Source organism: Patiria miniata, unplaced genomic scaffold (genome assembly GCF_015706575.1).
Source record: "Patiria miniata isolate m_02_andy unplaced genomic scaffold, ASM1570657v1 HiC_scaffold_2, whole genome shotgun sequence".
NCBI lineage: Eukaryota > Metazoa > Echinodermata > Asteroidea > Valvatida > Asterinidae > Patiria > Patiria miniata.
This window is the reverse complement of record NW_024037058.1, coordinates 10,954,117-10,972,443: the sequence shown is the minus strand read 5'-3', so window position 1 is coordinate 10,972,443 and position 18,327 is coordinate 10,954,117. Positions and strand designations below refer to the sequence as shown.

General features: G+C 40.3%; 1 protein-coding gene across 1 annotated transcript in view; it reads left to right on the top strand.

Annotated features, from left to right (window-relative positions):
* LOC119726491 (E3 ubiquitin-protein ligase PDZRN3-like) overlaps positions 1–18,327 on the top strand; it is a 62,357-nt gene that overhangs the window by 27,346 nt on the left and 16,684 nt on the right. Inside the window, exons 4-6 of the mRNA XM_038198203.1 lie at positions 2,452–2,544; positions 15,504–15,566; positions 18,220–18,318. Of these exons, the coding sequence (XP_038054131.1) occupies positions 2,452–2,544; positions 15,504–15,566; positions 18,220–18,318 (255 nt within the window). The remainder of the gene's footprint in view (positions 1–2,451; positions 2,545–15,503; positions 15,567–18,219; positions 18,319–18,327) is intronic.

The window sequence follows — 18,327 nt, the reverse complement described above, 5'->3', positions numbered from 1 at the left end:
AAAAGCTCTAAACACGCGCGGGTGTTGCTCTCAATTTCTTTGCAATAGCCGATGCTCGTCACAGCCGATGCGCGTCATGAAAACCCAACATGACTCCCAAAATGCCGACACATGTGACAATATGTTGGTAGTTACGTCATTTGAGGGATATCTATATATTTTTCTGGAGCTCCATATGCCTCCCGTACCCAAATTGTTTCTAATTCTACATACTTCAGCCTGGATTTAATGCACAATTGATGACTATTAAAACAACGCAACGACCCCAACTCTAATGGGAAATGTCATTTTCATAATTTCAAGACATTGTAATTGTTAGATGCAAAAACGAACAATATTCTGGCAAGTTGCCTCAGTCCTTGTCTTTATCGAGTTACACGCACGCACTCTCGTGTTGAAAAGACTTCATTTTTTCCCATTTACTGGTGAATCTTGTTTCTTTCTTATTAGCTTTCCCGTCACCTCAATTTCCCAGCCAATCTTGCTCTTGTTTGGATGAGAAGTTGTTTACAGCAGCATTGTAGATGATTTAATATGACATGTCCCTTAAAAAATAAATTGAAAGTATTGCAATTTGATTCATTACTCAGGCATGCAACTTTTCCCCGGATCCGCTGATTTCCTCGTTTTTCACTTCTCATGAGTACCATTACAAATTGAAAAATACTGTACAAAATCTTGTGTGCATGCTTTGGAATTTCCTCGTTTTTTCTCTCCTAAATTCCCAGTTGCATGCCTGATTATTGCTCCGGAAAACAACCTCCCCCCCTTAGAAAACAGAGATAGCAGCAAATTATGAAAGAAAGATGGGGATACTTCACTAGGGAAAGTTGCTAGAGCTGTCTGCTAGAAAATTGAGCTAAATTGGCCTTTTGGATTGGTGGTCCTTCTCTAACAGGCAATGTGATACTGCTGAGACCTGACTTCTTAAAAGCAGAAATATCACAGGTAATTTGTTAAAATGGCGATGCCTGGTTTATGGCCTGTCCCTGTGGATTCTCTTTTTGGTTTGCTGGATGAGAGATCACTCAGGGGGGCTGAAGTCGTAAATTCTTTGGTTTGGGACCTGCCAGCGTTAGTTGCTGTCAGATGGAGAAGTCTGAGGATTCTTGAATCTTGTCTTGCCAGATTTCATCAATTGAAGGAAATTTTCTTTTCTTCTTGTTTGTTGGGATGTTAATTTGGCCAGCACTGCAGTTAAAAAAAAAATCACAAAAGAGAGTCTTTCTACCAAAAAAATCAAGCGTGTAGTTGCTTTTGAGAATGTCGTTGCGGTGGGAATCGCCACGGCAACTACCCAAAGTACACATCGCAGAAGAATGGAGACGGCGACGAAATTGCATTAGAACTCCGACTGAATGCGTGCCTTAATGCAATAATGGAAGACAAGAAAGGAATCTTCCGTTAAGAAAACCAAACACGGTGCAGGAATCGGCGGACGTTATGTCTTTGCGGAGCCGCGGTCGTACATGTACATCAGCAAATCACGCTCCGAGAGAAAGAGAGAGAGAAAAAAATGGTGGTTCCTAATGCGTCTGTTGTGTGGCTGGCCATTATTGGACGTTGGCGGATGCCACAATGGGCCCGATCAATGGAGGAGTTCAATGGAATGCGAGTGGTCAATTAAACAGAGACCCAACCAATGTCAATTAGCGGGACTCTTGCCTCAGCCTCCTTGAATAGCACCAGATATTTTATTGATTTCGCTAAGCACATGTGCATAGATAGATAGGGCTGGAGAATATAAACCCATGCTGGATTATTTTCAGAGAATGGGTTAACTTTTTTCGTTTGTCATAATTCAAGGTCTTGGTTTCTTTCACGTTTGTGAAGATTTTCTAAACACTTGAGGCTTTCTAGGATTTTTCATGTTTGAAAAATGTATTCCTAATGTCAATATTAGGATGATCATGGGTCAAACATGAATGTTCACATGCCTGACATTTTATGACTGGTCGGGTCAGGTCATGTCATTGGGAACACACAAGCTGCACTAACTGCCCAAGTTGTGGCCAATATTTAGAAATGATGCTGCTGTCTAACAATTTTTTAAATAATCTATAAGTTTTCACAACGTATCATTGATATCACATTTGAATGAATAACGCATTTTTCTTTCCATTTTAAACATGTAAGCTTCATATTGAGATGCAGACTTTTTTTAAACTCAATTTACTGGATTCCAAAATCCACTTTTCCTGTTTCACTTGGTGAGCTGAAATGAAAATTAGGATGAAATTAGGGGCCTGACGTTTCGATTCTGGCAGGATCTTTCACTTTGTATAATGTTTCAAGTCGATCCAGTCAGTAAGCAGTTTGCAGTGGAATTTCAACACACTTTTCAGTAATTCAAGATATACTGAAACACAACTGCACATGGATAAAAGAATTCTGAAGTTAGCATGAAAATTGCAAATATTTTCCTGATGTTTGATTGTCCCCCCCCCCCAGGATGTGACGCTAAGGAGGGATACTGGCGGTGCCAAACTCGGTCTGACGCTGTGTTATGGAACAGAGGAAGACACAGGGATCTTCATTAGTGAGGTAGGATTTTAGACCACTTTTCTTATATCCAGAATCAACGTTTTCTCCAGATGCACTTGAGGTGTTCATATACAATGTACATTGTACTGACTGATAGTACAAAAGGAGATATGTTTTGAGAGAAAGAACAATTTAAGAACAGATATTCTCTGATTGATCCATGTGTTGTGAACCTGTATCTCCATAGATCTACAAAATTTTTCGCAGAAATTGATTAACTCCCATTCACTTTTTTTGTTTTGTTATCATCTCCGAAGTGGTACATGTAGTTACATTTCAAGGAAAACATGACACCAGGCCCTAGATTTCTTGACTGTTTAAATGTTCTGTAAAATTTTGTTCAGGGTAATTTGCAAAAAATGATGCTACGCAAAATGTATTTGACAAGGAAAGGAATGAAAATAAACCAAACCAAAGGTAGTTTTAAATCACTTCATATTTCAGTTCTGCAACTGGATTTTTTTTGGGGGGGGGGGGGGTGTTATCAAAGTGATTATGTGCTTACATGTTTTTGAAATTGTGTTAGTTTGCATCCATGGTATGCCTCTAAAAAATGTTAGCAAATGTTCCAGAATAACAGACACTTGTTTCAGTAAAAGGCCTTTTCACACTAGAGCCACTCAACCCGGGTTGAACTCGACCCTGGGCAAATTAACCCAGAGCCGCCCCGGGTTGAGTTTTTGATTTTTCAACCCCACGTTCAACCTGGCATCGTTTCACACTTGTTTTCACACTTATTTCGCTCGGTTACTACTATTTTAACCAGTGGTGACAGTTTCAACCCGGGTTGCAAATCTCAACCCCAGTCTGGAGCAGGTTTGAGTTCATCCCGGGGCGAAATCAATCTCGGGGTTGACGCAGGGTTAAACACGTTCAAGTGTGAAACGCGGCATATTTTCAACCCTACGTCAACCCTGCATCAACCTCAAGATTTTTCTAGTGTGAAAAGGCCTTAAGCTGCTGATCTTTTTCCTGGGGGAGTGGTAGTCTGACACTCAAATTTGTATCACACTGTGAAGTCTGACAGTTTTGCAGGGGTGGGGGCTACCATTAAACATTGTGTCTTAACACTGGAGCAGCGATGCTGAGTATTTAAATCACATGGTTTTGCTACTGTGTCTCATATTACACAGCAGCCTGCAGTGCGCAGACTACTTGCACAATGCTGGTTGCCATGGAAACACGTGAGTGGCTTCATCATGTTCTCCACTTACATTCACGTACATCCAATAAAGCTGTGTTCATACAATGTGAATGCTGCTTAATATTCGCTTCCAGCAGTTAAGGCCCAAGATTCCTTGTGACTGTTTCCGTAATTAGATTTTCGGCATTTGTTGGAGATGCAGTAACACACAGGTAAATTTGTATTAGATGTACATGTACATGTAATTGTACTGTACATTTGTATTCGATGTTCATGTACATGAGCATGTGATACATCTATACAGTTTAGTTGTCGTATTGCTCTTGTAAAGGACATTTGTTTGATCTTTGGGGATCTCAGTGGAACAGATCTCTGTCAAAAACAAGTCCATCAGTGTAGATATTGGAAGGTTTCTCTATACCGCTTCTGAATCCCGCGTGACCTACTCCATCACAAAGAGATCACAAAGATGAAACCATCGGCGCATACCCCGTAATTTCTTTTAAAGGGAAGATTTGTTTTCATCCAGCCATCCAGAAATCTACCTGTGCCGTGAGCTGGCCAGAAGAGCTGGCAAGTTTAGTCGGTATCCAGGCCAATCGGTAACCCTCTTCATCCGTTACTGATTACAGATGAAAGCTGTCAGGGCTCAGTACCTGGCTGTAGGGGGATTTTGACTGCATTGTCTTCTGATCGCCAGAGTTTCATGATTCCAGTAGACCAGGGTTGAATCATCCTTCCTAGTTGGCTTGATTGCCCGACGTCAATTTCAGAGTTGGATAGGAAAAGGGGGGGGGGGGGGTAAAAAACTGGGTCTAGCGATCTAGTTACCAAAGTAATCCACATTTAATAAAAAGCCAAGCTTTACTTTTCCTCCCACTGTCGATGGATAGATTGGAAACACGAAGATTGGACTCCCCGCTCCAAATGGGAAATTGCCTGTGTTTTACGGACCGGCACTTTAGCACAGGTAGTGACGTTTTGGCCGTTATTGCCAGCGACGTCGTCCACCGAATTTGAACATTGGAAGTGGAAGTGTTTTTTTCTTCTGTTTTTGGTTTATAGGGAACATGATCGTTTCTAGGTTTCTCGGGTATGAATGTCTCCAAATGGATGTTTTCAAGTGAAGTTGTTGAAGGGATTTACTTGCAAGCTTGTTACCCCTGACTGAAATATGCGAAATGTGGAGGAGGGGTTATTTACCTTGGGAATTTAAACGCATTAGAAAAGTAACTTGCACCTGATACATGTATGTTTAATGTTGGACTAAGTAATTGTTCTCAATTGGGAAAGTAGAATGTGATAATTTGGGAAAGTCCAAGAAGAGGTCCCCTTTTTGTCCCATACGTAGCGCCATATTTTCTGTAATTACCTAATCATAGCAAAGACTAATAACCTAAAAATTTGTGTGGGTATTCTCCTTTCAGATGCCCAGCAGTAGAATGAAAAACACTGAAATTAATAAATATCTTAGAAGTTAGAGGGTTATACTTTTGTTATATGGGACATATACATGTAGTGTGCGAGAATTCTTAGACTTGCCCATTTCTTGAAAAAGGACATCCTCACCATCAGGGACCAAGATTAGTATTATCAAAACTCTTTTCTTCTTAGTTCCAATATTGAAATAGCTATTGAGGTTTGCATTCGGTAGTATTCATTCCAGATCACAATTCAACCACAAACCTTGATAGTTTCCTGGATATTCATTTAATAGGGAGGGCCAGGGCAACAAACCCCGGCCACCTGCAGTTAATTCAATCTGGCCTATCTGCTGTGGCCAGTGCGGCCACCCTTTATCCTGACCACTGATGATCTCACTGATTACTTTAAAGGGGACAGCCTGCTGACTGTTCCACTTTTGGGAAATTTTAGTTATAAGACAGAGCCCAACTAGTCTTAATCCTACAAAATGAGTTGAAAAGATATTTCACGCCTACATGTAATAGTTATCTCATTATGCAGTAGAAACAGCATATTCTGTTCTTCATTTCAATATCACTATTAAAATTTGATACCTTTAGATATATTCAGATATTCTCTGGATGAAAATGGTGATTGTTCTTGTTGGTTTGCATTTGTGCTGGTTGAGCACTTACTCAAAAGTACATGTAACTCTGACGACATCTGATTACATTTTGTTGGGTGTGGCCACATTTGCCATCTCTTAACAGTGTGACTGTACATGATGATATTTAAAATATACAGTACCTCCCGTGTACATGTAACTGAGAATTCGACACACGTAGTTGTAAAGCTACTCACTTTGAAGTTTGATTGCTTTTCTCCAGCCTCGGTCTCTTTATTTGTGACGGTGTAATTTACCCTGGATGCGAAATTAATATTCACTTTCTATGTTTTCTGCTTGTTGAGGCATTATCTTTTTCACACCTTTGCTGTAAATTGAAAAAAAAAAAGGATAAGGAAAAGAAAACCCAACTGGTGTTTGTTCGTATTCTCTGAAATTGAAGTAACCAACGTCTCACATGTGATGCAACTTTAATTGCAACCTTTCTAGTCAATTCAGACAAAATTTGGAAGGAAGACAACCGGTCATCCCGGCAAAAAAAACAACTGATTAGGTATGGATTTTTTTTACCAGCAGGAGCCTCGGTAAAAAAATGTCCAGGTTTAGTTGCTTGGCTTATAATTAAGACTGTTGGCCTTCTGTGGATCACAATGCCATCAGATGTGCATGTATTGTCCATCTTGGGCTATTTTGAGGGACCAAAGAGGTTGCGGTCAGGGTTTTCTTTTCTGGAATGGCAGGAGGTCTTGAATCAAGCCATCTTCAAGGCAGATGAAGCGTAAACAATATCCCTCTCATCGAAAACAAATGCCCTTGTTGATTTGCAAATTTATGTTTTGTGTGGGAGATGTTTTGGTTGTTAAAAAAATTTTTTTAGAGGGAGGGGGAATTTCTGCCTACTTTGATACCTTAATGCAGCTTTTAATTGAACTACAGAAAACATGTTTTGATATTATTTGCATAATGGAAGTCTTCATTTTGCTAGGGTCTTAACAGATCAGCATTGAATACATTAAATACTTACTGTAAGCCATCGTCAATTCCAGAATAATTAAACTTGTTTTTGAGGAAATACAAAATGCACATGTATGTCCAGATTGGACGTCTCATGTTCTGGAAGATAATCTAAGATGAAGCAGTGCAAAATTTTAAGTGCAAGTGGAAGTTCAAGCTAAATGATAAAAAAAGTGGCATCAGGATGCAATATTCTTTCCGTAGTTTTTATTAGAGTGAGGAGTCCATGTATTAACCACTTAATCACTGTACTGCCCCAAACCGCCCTGCCTATTACTCCCTGTTGTGCCCAAAACCGCCTGAGCACTCCATGGTATTATGGATACATCAGTGAATAAGCATAAATGCTTAACAATGAAACACAGATGCTAAAAAATTGGGTCAATAAGAATGTAAAGTATAAGCAACTGTATAAGAACCAGAGAAAACACTTTGAAAATGTATTGGCTGGAGATAGAGTAAGTATTGAAGACAGAAATGGAAAGAAACCCACTGGCTAAGAAACCCAGACCACAGAGATGTTGTGAGAACATACCCATAAACTTCTCTCTCACTGGGGGAGCATTCAGTGATGTCATGGGGGCTGCTATTAATGGTGGAAATGTCTCATCAGGGAGGATTTGAAAGTTACAACGGGGCACAGGGGAGTACGTGCCCTCTGACCCCGATGTTAGCAACTACAGGGTCTCATTGTCCTCCGCAAATTTCATTTATGCTGGAGAGAATGCTTTTGGGAGCTAGAAAGACTTCATCTAAAACATGTTTGCTTGTGCCCAGGGCTGCTGGATAATGGAATCCTGTCACAAGTACTCTCGGACTCTCGGAAGTGGTAGATGGCATTATCAGATTGGAGATCCTTGGTCTAGTTTCTGTTGTCAAGTTGAATCCATTCTGCTGTTGAGCGTTTTGAACCTGACTTCATAGTTTTGGCATCCAGAGTCACTGGGGTCTCACAGATGTTTTGCAGCTGGCCTTGTCCAGTCTGTATCTGAAGTCAGATAGTTGAAAATTTGGAAGATACGGTATGTAGCGCTGTTAACTAAGATCAAAGCTCTTTACTTTAAAAAGATTTGTAGGAAAAAATCAGTGTCAGGGTGGAAGGGATTGATCATTTTAGTTTTAAGAAATCGAATTTTTACGAGCAACATTGAAAAAAAATAGTCTGGTATAAACTGATTCGGCGACAGCCATTTTCTGAGGTGGCACCGGGCCCGTGGGAGTCGTGCCCAGGTAACATGCACGCACTTCGGTCTCCTTCGACCAATAGGCTAACCAAAATGGGCGCTCCTCGTTTTTACAAGATGTAAGAGCGCGTGCGAAATGCACGCGGATGTGGCACCACCTCAAAATGGCTTGTAATTTTATTCAACGAATTACACTATACTCGCAGGAATCATTTCCAGATATTGAAGCACATGTTTATGAGGTGCATTGAAAACTGTGTTTTGATCTGTGTGAGTTCAATGAACTGACACTCAATGAAGACAATTTTTGCATGCAGCCTCTGCACACGTGCGAGCTTTCGTTAAAAACAAAAGGTCTGAAGTTTTGCACCTGAGTAAAGATTGATGGTTTGGCTGACGAACGGGCCGTTAAAAGGAATTGGCCAGTTTCGTTGGAGTCTGTAATTCATTGACTTTGTGGTAGTAGTAGTAGTAGTGTGATGCATCACTGTGTGCTCAACTGTACATGCATGCCTTGGGCTTGGAGTTCTGAAGCATTACTCTCTGATGACGAGGAAGAGAACTGATCTGTAACTCGGTGTTTGGACGCAGGGATGCTACCATTTCCACGTCCGTACTGGCCCTGGTTGCCACATTGGACGTGGTCGAGTTGATTCAACTCTTGGGTGATCACACATGCAGAACCCCGTGATTGATTGTCAGGGGTTCAATCACCGGTCGTGGCGCCAGGCTCAAGTGGTTCGCACTCCAGACTGGTGTGTTTCTAGTGGCGACATGGTCTGTTTGGAGTGAGTCGGGGTTCGAATCCGTGCCGGAGTACTTCAGCGCAAAACTGTCTCTTGTCAATCTTGACATCTTTTGAGAGTCGGTAGAAAACTGGGAGAGCAGAAATGCTCTTGAGAACTTGTATTCTGCAAGGGGTGTGTGTGGACAGGGAGTTGAATGGATCTGTGAGCAATACTAGCGTGAAACCAAGATCATGGTCAGTGATTCTTGGGCTTTAAGGGGGAAAAGGACTTTTCGCATCCTCCACTGTATTTTTTTATGCACGTTGTACTTTTGCTTGATTATATGCTGAAAAGCATTCAAATTTCAGAAGTTTTAGAAAATGCTGCCGTATCTCTTCCCCCCCCCCCCCAACCATTGTTGGGAATTGATACAGAAATGTAACTTTTCTTCTAAATTTTGCTGGCTTGTACCCATCCACGGATGTGTAACCGATTACAAGTCAGGTTTTTTTTCAAACGATGGTCGGCCGACTATCGTTGGAAATTGATACAAAATTTCCACTTTTCCCGAAAATTACAGCACACCAGATACCATGACTTCACAGGATGCTTGAGAGTATTATTCACTTTAGCAGTAAGGTATTTCATAATAAGTTGGAAGTTTTGTGTTTTGGATGTTTGCAAATGTTGTAGATTACCTTCAACATATCCGCGTCAGGATGCTTTCATCGGCAGCTTTTAGCCACAACATATCGCAAGTGCACATCTCCCTGCTGTCACATTGCAGGGAGGTCTGGTAGTCAATATCTGATCATAAATGGATTCTCGAGAGCTTGAAATCTAAGTAGAAATCTCCAAGCCGGGAGAAATGCATCGTGGTTTTTTTTTTGTACATTCTTTCTTTTACTTTACTGAGGTCAGCTTTGCATGCCTCAAAGACAGAGATGGTGAAAAAAAGAAAAGAAGAGAAAAGGAACGGCAAGTCTACGTAATGAAATCACAGCCTTGGGAGCCCTGGAAACAGAAATGAAACAAGGCTGGCGCACTGTGCACGTAGAGCGCAGGGGATAGAACCAGTGTTTGAAATTGGGTTGCGAAATGCGTAATTAGATAAATCAGACGGGTTGCTGCCAGAGACGCTGCAGGCAGCCCGTGTCCTTTTCATCCTGGAGAGAGCACACACAACAGAGAGAGAGTAAAAGACCTCAGATTTTCAGACGAGTATGTTTTCTTCAGAACCTGTGAAGAAGTGTCAGGTGGCAGGCTGATGGGGACGATTTAAGGAGTGACTTTTTCGACCGAATTTTCTGTAATCCTGCGTGTGGGCTTTGCAGAAAAGGTTTCTTGCAAAGTATTCAAAACGAGCTGGAAGCTCACACAGGAGCTCTTGAACGTGTTTTCTGTCGGTAAAGGGCATGCCTCTTGGATCTTCATTGGAATTCAAAATGTCTACCAGATTGGGCTTGACTATGTTGTTATTGAAAGTACTACTATTAATAATGTGGTGCTTACATGTATATAACACTTTATACCGAAGGTCTCAAAGTGTTTCACAAATATTACCCCTGTTCATCAGGCAATGGGACTACTTTTTGCAGCAGCTCGAGATCAGTGCATTCTGGTCTCTACCTTCAGAAGTACCATTTACATGTATTCTCCAGGATGGAGAGAGTAAATTGTAGTAAAGTGTCTTGCCAAAGAACACAAGCACCATATTTCCCGTCAGGAACCTTATAACTATTATTTGTTTTATGAAAATAAATAGGACTGGTGCATACTGTTTTCTGACTGGATTGACCTGAAATATACAAATCTAAAAATTTAATATGGCCTGACGTTGCGAACTTTGCGAAATTAAGAAGTTCTTCGTCAGAGGAAAAAATTAGTTAGTTTGACTTAAATTCCCCTGTGTCTTATGTATTTAAGACCTGTGACTCACCTTTAATTTAGTGACGTTTAATTTATTTTCCCTGGTTTTAATAATAATAGGTTTTTGTTTGTTTGTGTGCTTGTAAAGATTAACATGGGTTTCATCACCCAGAATATTGCACTTTGTTTGCCACATCTGTATGTTGTTTGATATAACTTTAAAAAAAACCCAGTATTTTAATATTGAGTCGCGCATGCAACTCAAAGGTGCTCCGGCATTTGCTGTAAATCTGTTACTCAAGTGCGTGCTAGGAAAAACACTGGTCAAATCAAAACATCCTGCAAATTACCCAGTTGGCACAAGTTGCACACGCCTCCCGAGGGGAAAAAGAAAGAAAGAAAGAAAAAAAAACCTGCGGGGAGCTCCACCGACCAATTCCAATTTATCCACAATTCCTGCTCAGATCTCTCCAAATGTTATTAGTTTTTAATCGGTGTGCTTCCGCGGTCGCAGAGAGAGGGGTCCAGATCCATGAGGGAGAGACTGGGACTGGGAGGAAGGGAGTTGATCCAAGAAAAATTCATTCTAGTGGACTGACTACCGAGCCCTGGGGGGCTGTTTGCGACGCATTCAGGGTATACAGTCTATTGGGGTCGGAGTTGGTCAGCAGTAACCAACGCGCAGGAAATGAAAAAAAATAAAAATAAAAACACGCACCAAATTTCCAGCGAAACCAATCTCTTATAGTAAGGGGGAAAAAGTGAGAATGAACAGTTTTTTTTGTAGGCTGACTTGGAAAAAATATCAGGAAGATGAAATTGTGAATCCCGAGGCTGTTTTATCAACAGACAACGGGGAGTGCAATTACAATTTTTGGATAGGGACTGATACAACGCTGGAAGGCTACTGGCCGGGGACAGAGAAGGAATCAAATTAGACCGAGGGCTGTGTAGCGACAGCGGGGCTAGCGCAGCCAGCGTCAGTTACCTGTAGGGCAGAGAGAGAGAGCTAGAGAGGCAGTTTAGGATGAGGTAATGCACATTGCTAGCTAGTGGTTACAGGTGATCAAGTCATCAGGTTATCCACAGTTTAAGCAACACCTGCTTGGCTCCTAGACTTCAATTAACTATTTAAAATAACGGATGAAGGGCAGATGCTGACCATGTTTCTCTTTACACTGCTATGAAATCAAGTCTAATTTTGTCCTCGGCTTCAAAATAAATCTTGGAGGTGTCGAAAACTTGGCTCGCGAAGATAATAAAAAAATTAATAATAATATAGCGAGACTATAATTATATCAAAAGGAAATTAATCATGCTAACAACTTAATGAGTTATTTCTACTTCAGTACCAGTATTCACTCATAATTTTTAAATCAAATTGATGCACTTGGTTCTTTACCATTATGTGTACTACTTTATTTGTGTTTCTTTATTTTTGACCTGAAGTGCAATAAAAAAAAATTATTGGTATTTCTTTGAGATGAATAGTTAAGTAAAATGAGCAGCAATTGCAGTTAGATAGGATTTTGTTTCAGCGTCATCAGATTCAGCACAGTTGATATTATGGATACTACTCCATTATTTAATATTATTTTGATATCGATATCGCGGATAGCAATTTTTTTAATCATATCGAAATATAGACATTTTTGATATTAAGGAGTCATATTGAATTTATCAAAAATATCAAAAATGCATCAGATTGTCGTCAAAATAAATCTCCCGTTTGTGCTTTTACTTTGTGTTTATCGTTTGCCGTATATTGAAATAGAATGCAGCAACTTGTGCTCGTGACTCAAAATAAATACATTACAAAATGCCAAACGGCGTCGCTTTGTGCTCTGCGCTCGCTGAAATTCGCTGTTTCCCCCAATGTACAACTGGACAAACTCTCAGTGCTGAGATTTGTTTTACAAAATGTGAGCAATATGCTCCAGAGAAAGCCATGGAAAATTGTGCCAAGATTTTTTTAATTTTTTTGTTATTAAAGAGTCATCTTTATGGTCTTTAACTTTTACATGGGATAATCGATAGGCCATATCAAATATTCTCGATATTGGATTTCTGATGTCTTGATTATTGACAATTCTGATATCAACGGTGCTTATGTCACATGCACATCAATAAGAACACTCATACACATGCACCAGTCTCTAAAACAAAACCTGAAGATAGTTGATACAAAAATAAACAACAGGTCTGAAATACCCAAGGAATGTTTTTGCACCGAAAATAGTTGCATGTCTCATCCTAGGATCCCTTTACACAAGGGTTTTGACTGGGTTAAACAGGATCAACACAGGATCTTGAGGACAGACAGTGTAGTCTGGCAGCAACACATTGACACCTCACTGCAACGGTGACAGCCAACAGTTAATGATCCGTGTAACAGTCCTGGACGCCATAAATCATCCAGAATTTCAATTTGCCAATGCTGGATATTCTTAAGGAAGGAGGGGCAAGTCGGTCCCGGATGGTTTATGCAGTGCTTCTATACTGACAGGTGCTAATGGAGTGTAGCACCATAGGGAAATTTGAAGTGGTGGTTGTCTTCTGCAGGTAATTTTGAAGGAAGAAAACATCTGATGGATACAGTGAAAATGATGCGTTCAATTTGCTCCCCCGTGCTATTTTTCGAGTTTCATCCTGCAAAATCTATTTTGTTGTTTAAATCGCTCTTTCTTTGCACAAAAAAATTAATCACTTTTGAATGAAAACATGAAACAAAACAATCTGCCCATGATTGTTATGGAATAATAACTTTACAAAGTTTGAATTATATGCGACCCGTAATGTTTGTGTCACGGTACAAAAATAAACCCACAATAAAATTATATTTTCAGATGGTTGAAACCATCCGCCCCCCCCCCCCAAAATAAAACATACAAATTGATCAATTTGTTTGGAGAAAAAGAAGATGGAATATGTTGAAGAGCACGATTAGAGCAACCTCAGTGTTGCTGTTTTGTATGTGTTCATTTTCATAAAGATAAAACCATAAAACTGTGCATGTTTTTATGGGAAAAAATGTAACCTATCAGATTATGAAGCAGAAGTTTTTTTATGGCGGGATGATATAAAAAAATCTTTTAAATCTAGTTTGTACTACAGATAGTGCATGGTGCTGAGAGGTATTGCCATACAGAAGGCAATTTCACCTGATTTCAACGTTTTTTGACTTGTTGTACATGTACATTACCTTTAAAATTGGAGAAACAAAATAAGAAAGTTGGATGCAGCTTGGCATTTCTTCTTCTTTTTTTCGCAACTGCCAAGTTGCGCATCTGGTAATGGAAACAAATGTCCTCCGTTGACATTTCTCGTGCGAAGTTCCTGACAAACATGAATTCATTGAACTTTACTGTATGTCAGCCTGTGACCACATAGATTTACAGACTTCGGCTTTAGACTGCATGTTGTTAATGATTGCCTTAATCAGTGTGATTAATGTGAAGTCTACGTGGGATTTCTACAGGGCTCACCTCGTGCCATTTCCCCCCCCCCCCCTGAGCTCCCTGCCTCTTGTTTCTTGAGAGCCTGCCTTTCTCCTGCTTTATCATTCTTAACAACAACTCAAAAAGACGGGACAGGAAAACAAAAACAGGAAGTTTGTTTGCACTTTTCTGTGCACGGTGAGCTCTGAGTTGATCCATGGTCCCTAAATTTCCTGCCAAAATGTCATCGGGAAAACATTTGTCTTCTTTCAATGCCTGTCAGGGATCACAGCAAAATCTAAAGCCTCTGATATCATCAGTGTCCGATTTAAACAGGAAGAGTAAAATTCCAAAATCTTTCTTTGTTTAACAACTTCATGATCATCAATATTAGGTTTTGCCCTTCACCGATGTGTAAACACTGTATACTGAAAAATACCTACGACCTCCAGCTTTCTAGTGTAGACGTCTTACCACTCGACCACCGAGCTTGCGGGATCGGTTGGCTGGTCTGAATCTGATGTACATGCAGCAGCGGGTACAGCAATTAAGTTTTCCATCTTATGAATAAAAATTCCATCTTATGAATAACTTCTTGACAGTGAAGCCATTAATAACACTTAATCATTTCTGCTGGCATATTTGTATGTAAATAACCACAGAAAATTTGCCGACGTTTAATTGTAAATGTAGTTGTAGGCATTTGCGCTGAGGTTCCATGGTTGGAATTTTGCCCACATGCATCTCTGGACTACCCGCACACAGGAATGTGTGTTGTAATGTTGATGCCCCTAATGTGGTGCGGCCCCTTACGTGGCACACTTTGATTTTTTGCCTCTAGTGCCTTCCTAGAGCGAAAGTTTTATCTCAAATTTCACAGTAAATGAAATTTCATCTAAACATTCCCGTTCATAAATCTTGAGTTTACCTACCCGTTACAAAGTTGACAGAAATTTATTTTGGCATGATTTTCCGCTTGTATTTTGAAGTGCACATTGAATCTTTTTAAAATGCGCCCATAAATAAGAAACTGATTTTCTGACAAACTTCTAGTTAGGTTTGTAAGTGGAGATAATAACGGTTTAACAGAATTTGTCAACTTTAAAAAAATGTTTAAATGTTAACATGGGATTTTCCGAGATTCGTTAAGTGCGCCATGTTAGAGAACACTCTGCCAACTTTGCGTCCAAATTCTGGACGCCACCGTTTTTTAATTTCAGACTAAATTTCATATGACACTTAAATGGTTCACAAAGGTTAAACAGTTATGGTTAAAGAACCAGTATTTAACTAAAATGAATTTAAAGTTAATCAACAAGGAGGTTTGGCAACATTGCATGAGGAAAGTCGGGGGAGACGAAGTGCACCTCGTTAGGGGACTCCATTATATTCACAGCCACACTCGCGGCAGCAGTATACTGCTTTCACCACCGGTTTACTTCATGTACCTCAGTGGTTGTTTGCTGTGCGTAAGCCTTCAATCGGTTTGTTTTCTCTTGTAGTTTTGCTGATTGACAAATGGTCCTTTTTTTCTCCCCCTAATGTTGACTGCAGGTTGACCCTAACAGCATAGCAGGCGAAGATGGAAGAATTAGAGAAGGGGATCAAATACTTCAGGTATGTACAATATACCGATTATTACAGCAGCCACAGTAAGAAGCCATGAATATGTGCTTGGAAAATATGTTTAAAACCGGCTATGGGCCTGGATGTGGATAATGGCCTAGCCTGATTGGATTGAAAGTTGGTATGTACATTTGTACCTAGACCGGGATGTGTTACAGATGAAAATTGAGGTGGCGTCATGACGACGTCATCACATAACATATGGCGTCATATCAAATGTGCATATTTTGAAGGCGTATATCCACAGAACTACAGGTCTGATTGGGTTGAAACTTGGTATGTACATGTACCTAGACCTGGATGTGTTATGGGTGAAAATTGACGTGACGTCATGATAATGACATCACATAACATTATGACGTCATATAAACTACATGTCCCATTCGGTTGAAAGTTGGTACATGTATGTACCTTCATCAGGATGTGTTAAAGTTGAAAATTGAAATGATGTCATGATGACGTCATCACATGATATATGATGTCATATTAAAAGTGCATATTATGAAGGCCTATAATATATCTATATATATACACAGAACTACAGGTCCGATTGGGTTGAAAGTTGGTATGTACAAATGTACCTAGACTGGGATGTGTTATAGATGAAAATTGAAGTGATGTCATGATGACATCACCACCTTTAATGTGACGTCACATTAAACGTGCACTTTTGAAAGGCCTAAATCCGTGGAACTTTTGGCCTTGATCGGTCTGCAACTTTCTACTGCACATTTATGTGCTATTAGTCTATAACATGACATAAAAATACGATAACAACATGCCAAAACAGCCATGTGTTTGTCCACAGACATAATTCTACATGTAGTTAGAACATGGACCACCTCAGTATTGTTTTCTATTTATGGTTGCTGGGTGATTCTATGGGCTTGATCATTCTCCGAGCATACCTTATGCAGGCTGTGCGTTAAGTATGCTAAGAATTTCCTGGCTAGCACTGCCAAAGTTCCTAAGATTGGATTTGATTCACTTTGTTGACCTCTACTGCCATGGCGGCTTTACCACGCTTGTCAGGGACCACTGCATTAGGGGCATATCCGAATCTAGTCTTGGACAAACTACAGTATGGTCATCATGTTGACAGATGTTTTCCTAGTATTGGTCTCTGATTCTGCTAACCATATTTGCTCATCAACCTCCTCTTTGTTAGCAACGATGTCAATAATTTGATTTGTGTCGAGAATTACCGCCGCGAATGTACAACAAAATGTACGTATAAAGCTTTGGAAATCGTGCCGTCAAAAGCATGCTGCTCTAACAAATCCCCGGCATTAATTGGGGACAAACATGATCACATGTCGCTAAGTAATAAGTCCGCTTCCCCCGACGCAAGCTCCATTACAGTCTTCGCAATCAAACATCTTTAAATGGATGACTCTTGAGTAAATACTGACTCAAGTAATTTCCTCGCTTTAATGGATTGTTGGCCGAATCAATGACGGAATAATTCCCTAAGTCCACAAATTAGTGGCAAAGACTAAGAAGTGGAGACATTCCAAAGTTCAGCGCGCCTTTTTTTCTCCTTGGACAAACATCCGCAGAAAAAAAAACAACACAAAAAAACACCAACCGATCCCCGAGATAAATGCAATATGGGGAGCATTTATTGTACTTGAGACCTACATTAGGACACTCCAGACACGAACACTAAGGTTCATTTGCGATGAGACCCCAGCATCGGAGATTAATACCGTTTCATCTCGGGACTTTGGAGGGTTTTGTGTTTCTCAAGAATACTTTTTGTCTGGTGCACTTTATCAAAGTCCAGGAGCCTATTGTGTCTTGGTCTCATTAATCAATCCTTCCTAGGATGTTAGTCTGGTCTCATCAGGAAGCTCGGGAGAGTAAAGAATCGTGCCGTGTTATAATATTATTCGGTTGGTTCAGAAACTCGTCAGAAAAAAAGTTCTGTCAAAAGTTGCTCGTCGTTGGGCCAACTCACCGTTTCCTTTTCCCGGAGTCATTTGTCATAAAGATTAAGTGCTTGAAGCATGACCAGGAATAAAGTCTGATTTCTGGATCAGTCACCCTCAAGAATACGAACATCAGCTCCTTGCCTGCATTTAGCCACTGCTAATTATTCCTCCCGCGTGAAGATGCTGTGGGTTTCTGCACAGTTGTACAGATTTTTGCCCTGGCAGGAACTGAGTTACGGGGAAGGTTTCCCATCGTTCAGTGGAAAATTTAGACTGAGTTGTTGCGACTTCAACTGTCTCCTCAACGTTTTTAGGTCCTAACAAAGCCATAACAAGGACACCTTTATATGTATGGATGTAGGATTCACTGGCTATCATACATGTACATGTACAATGTAGGTAGGTAGGACTTAAGGTGACAATCTACAGTTTTTATACAGTAATACATGTACATACTCTTCTTTATTGTAAGTGTTGAAGTTAAGCTGCCTTTCCACTTGCACGTTTTTGGTACAGTTTGTATCCGTTGCATATTTAGGCTCACAAGTAAACTATAGTCCAAACCATGAAGCAGACAAAAATCGGACGAAACACGCAGTTGTGGAAAGGCGGCTTTATTCCCCATAAACCAACAGCACTATGTAAAGATATCTGTCATTGTGAAACCCTTCTTTCTACATTGCTTTGATCTGATCTTTTTCCCGGCACAGATAAACGGTGAAGATGTCCACAGCAATGACCACGCCCTGTCGCTGTTTACCCAGCAGTCAGATACTACCTCATTACTAGTGTGCAGATCCCAACTACAGGTAAGATAC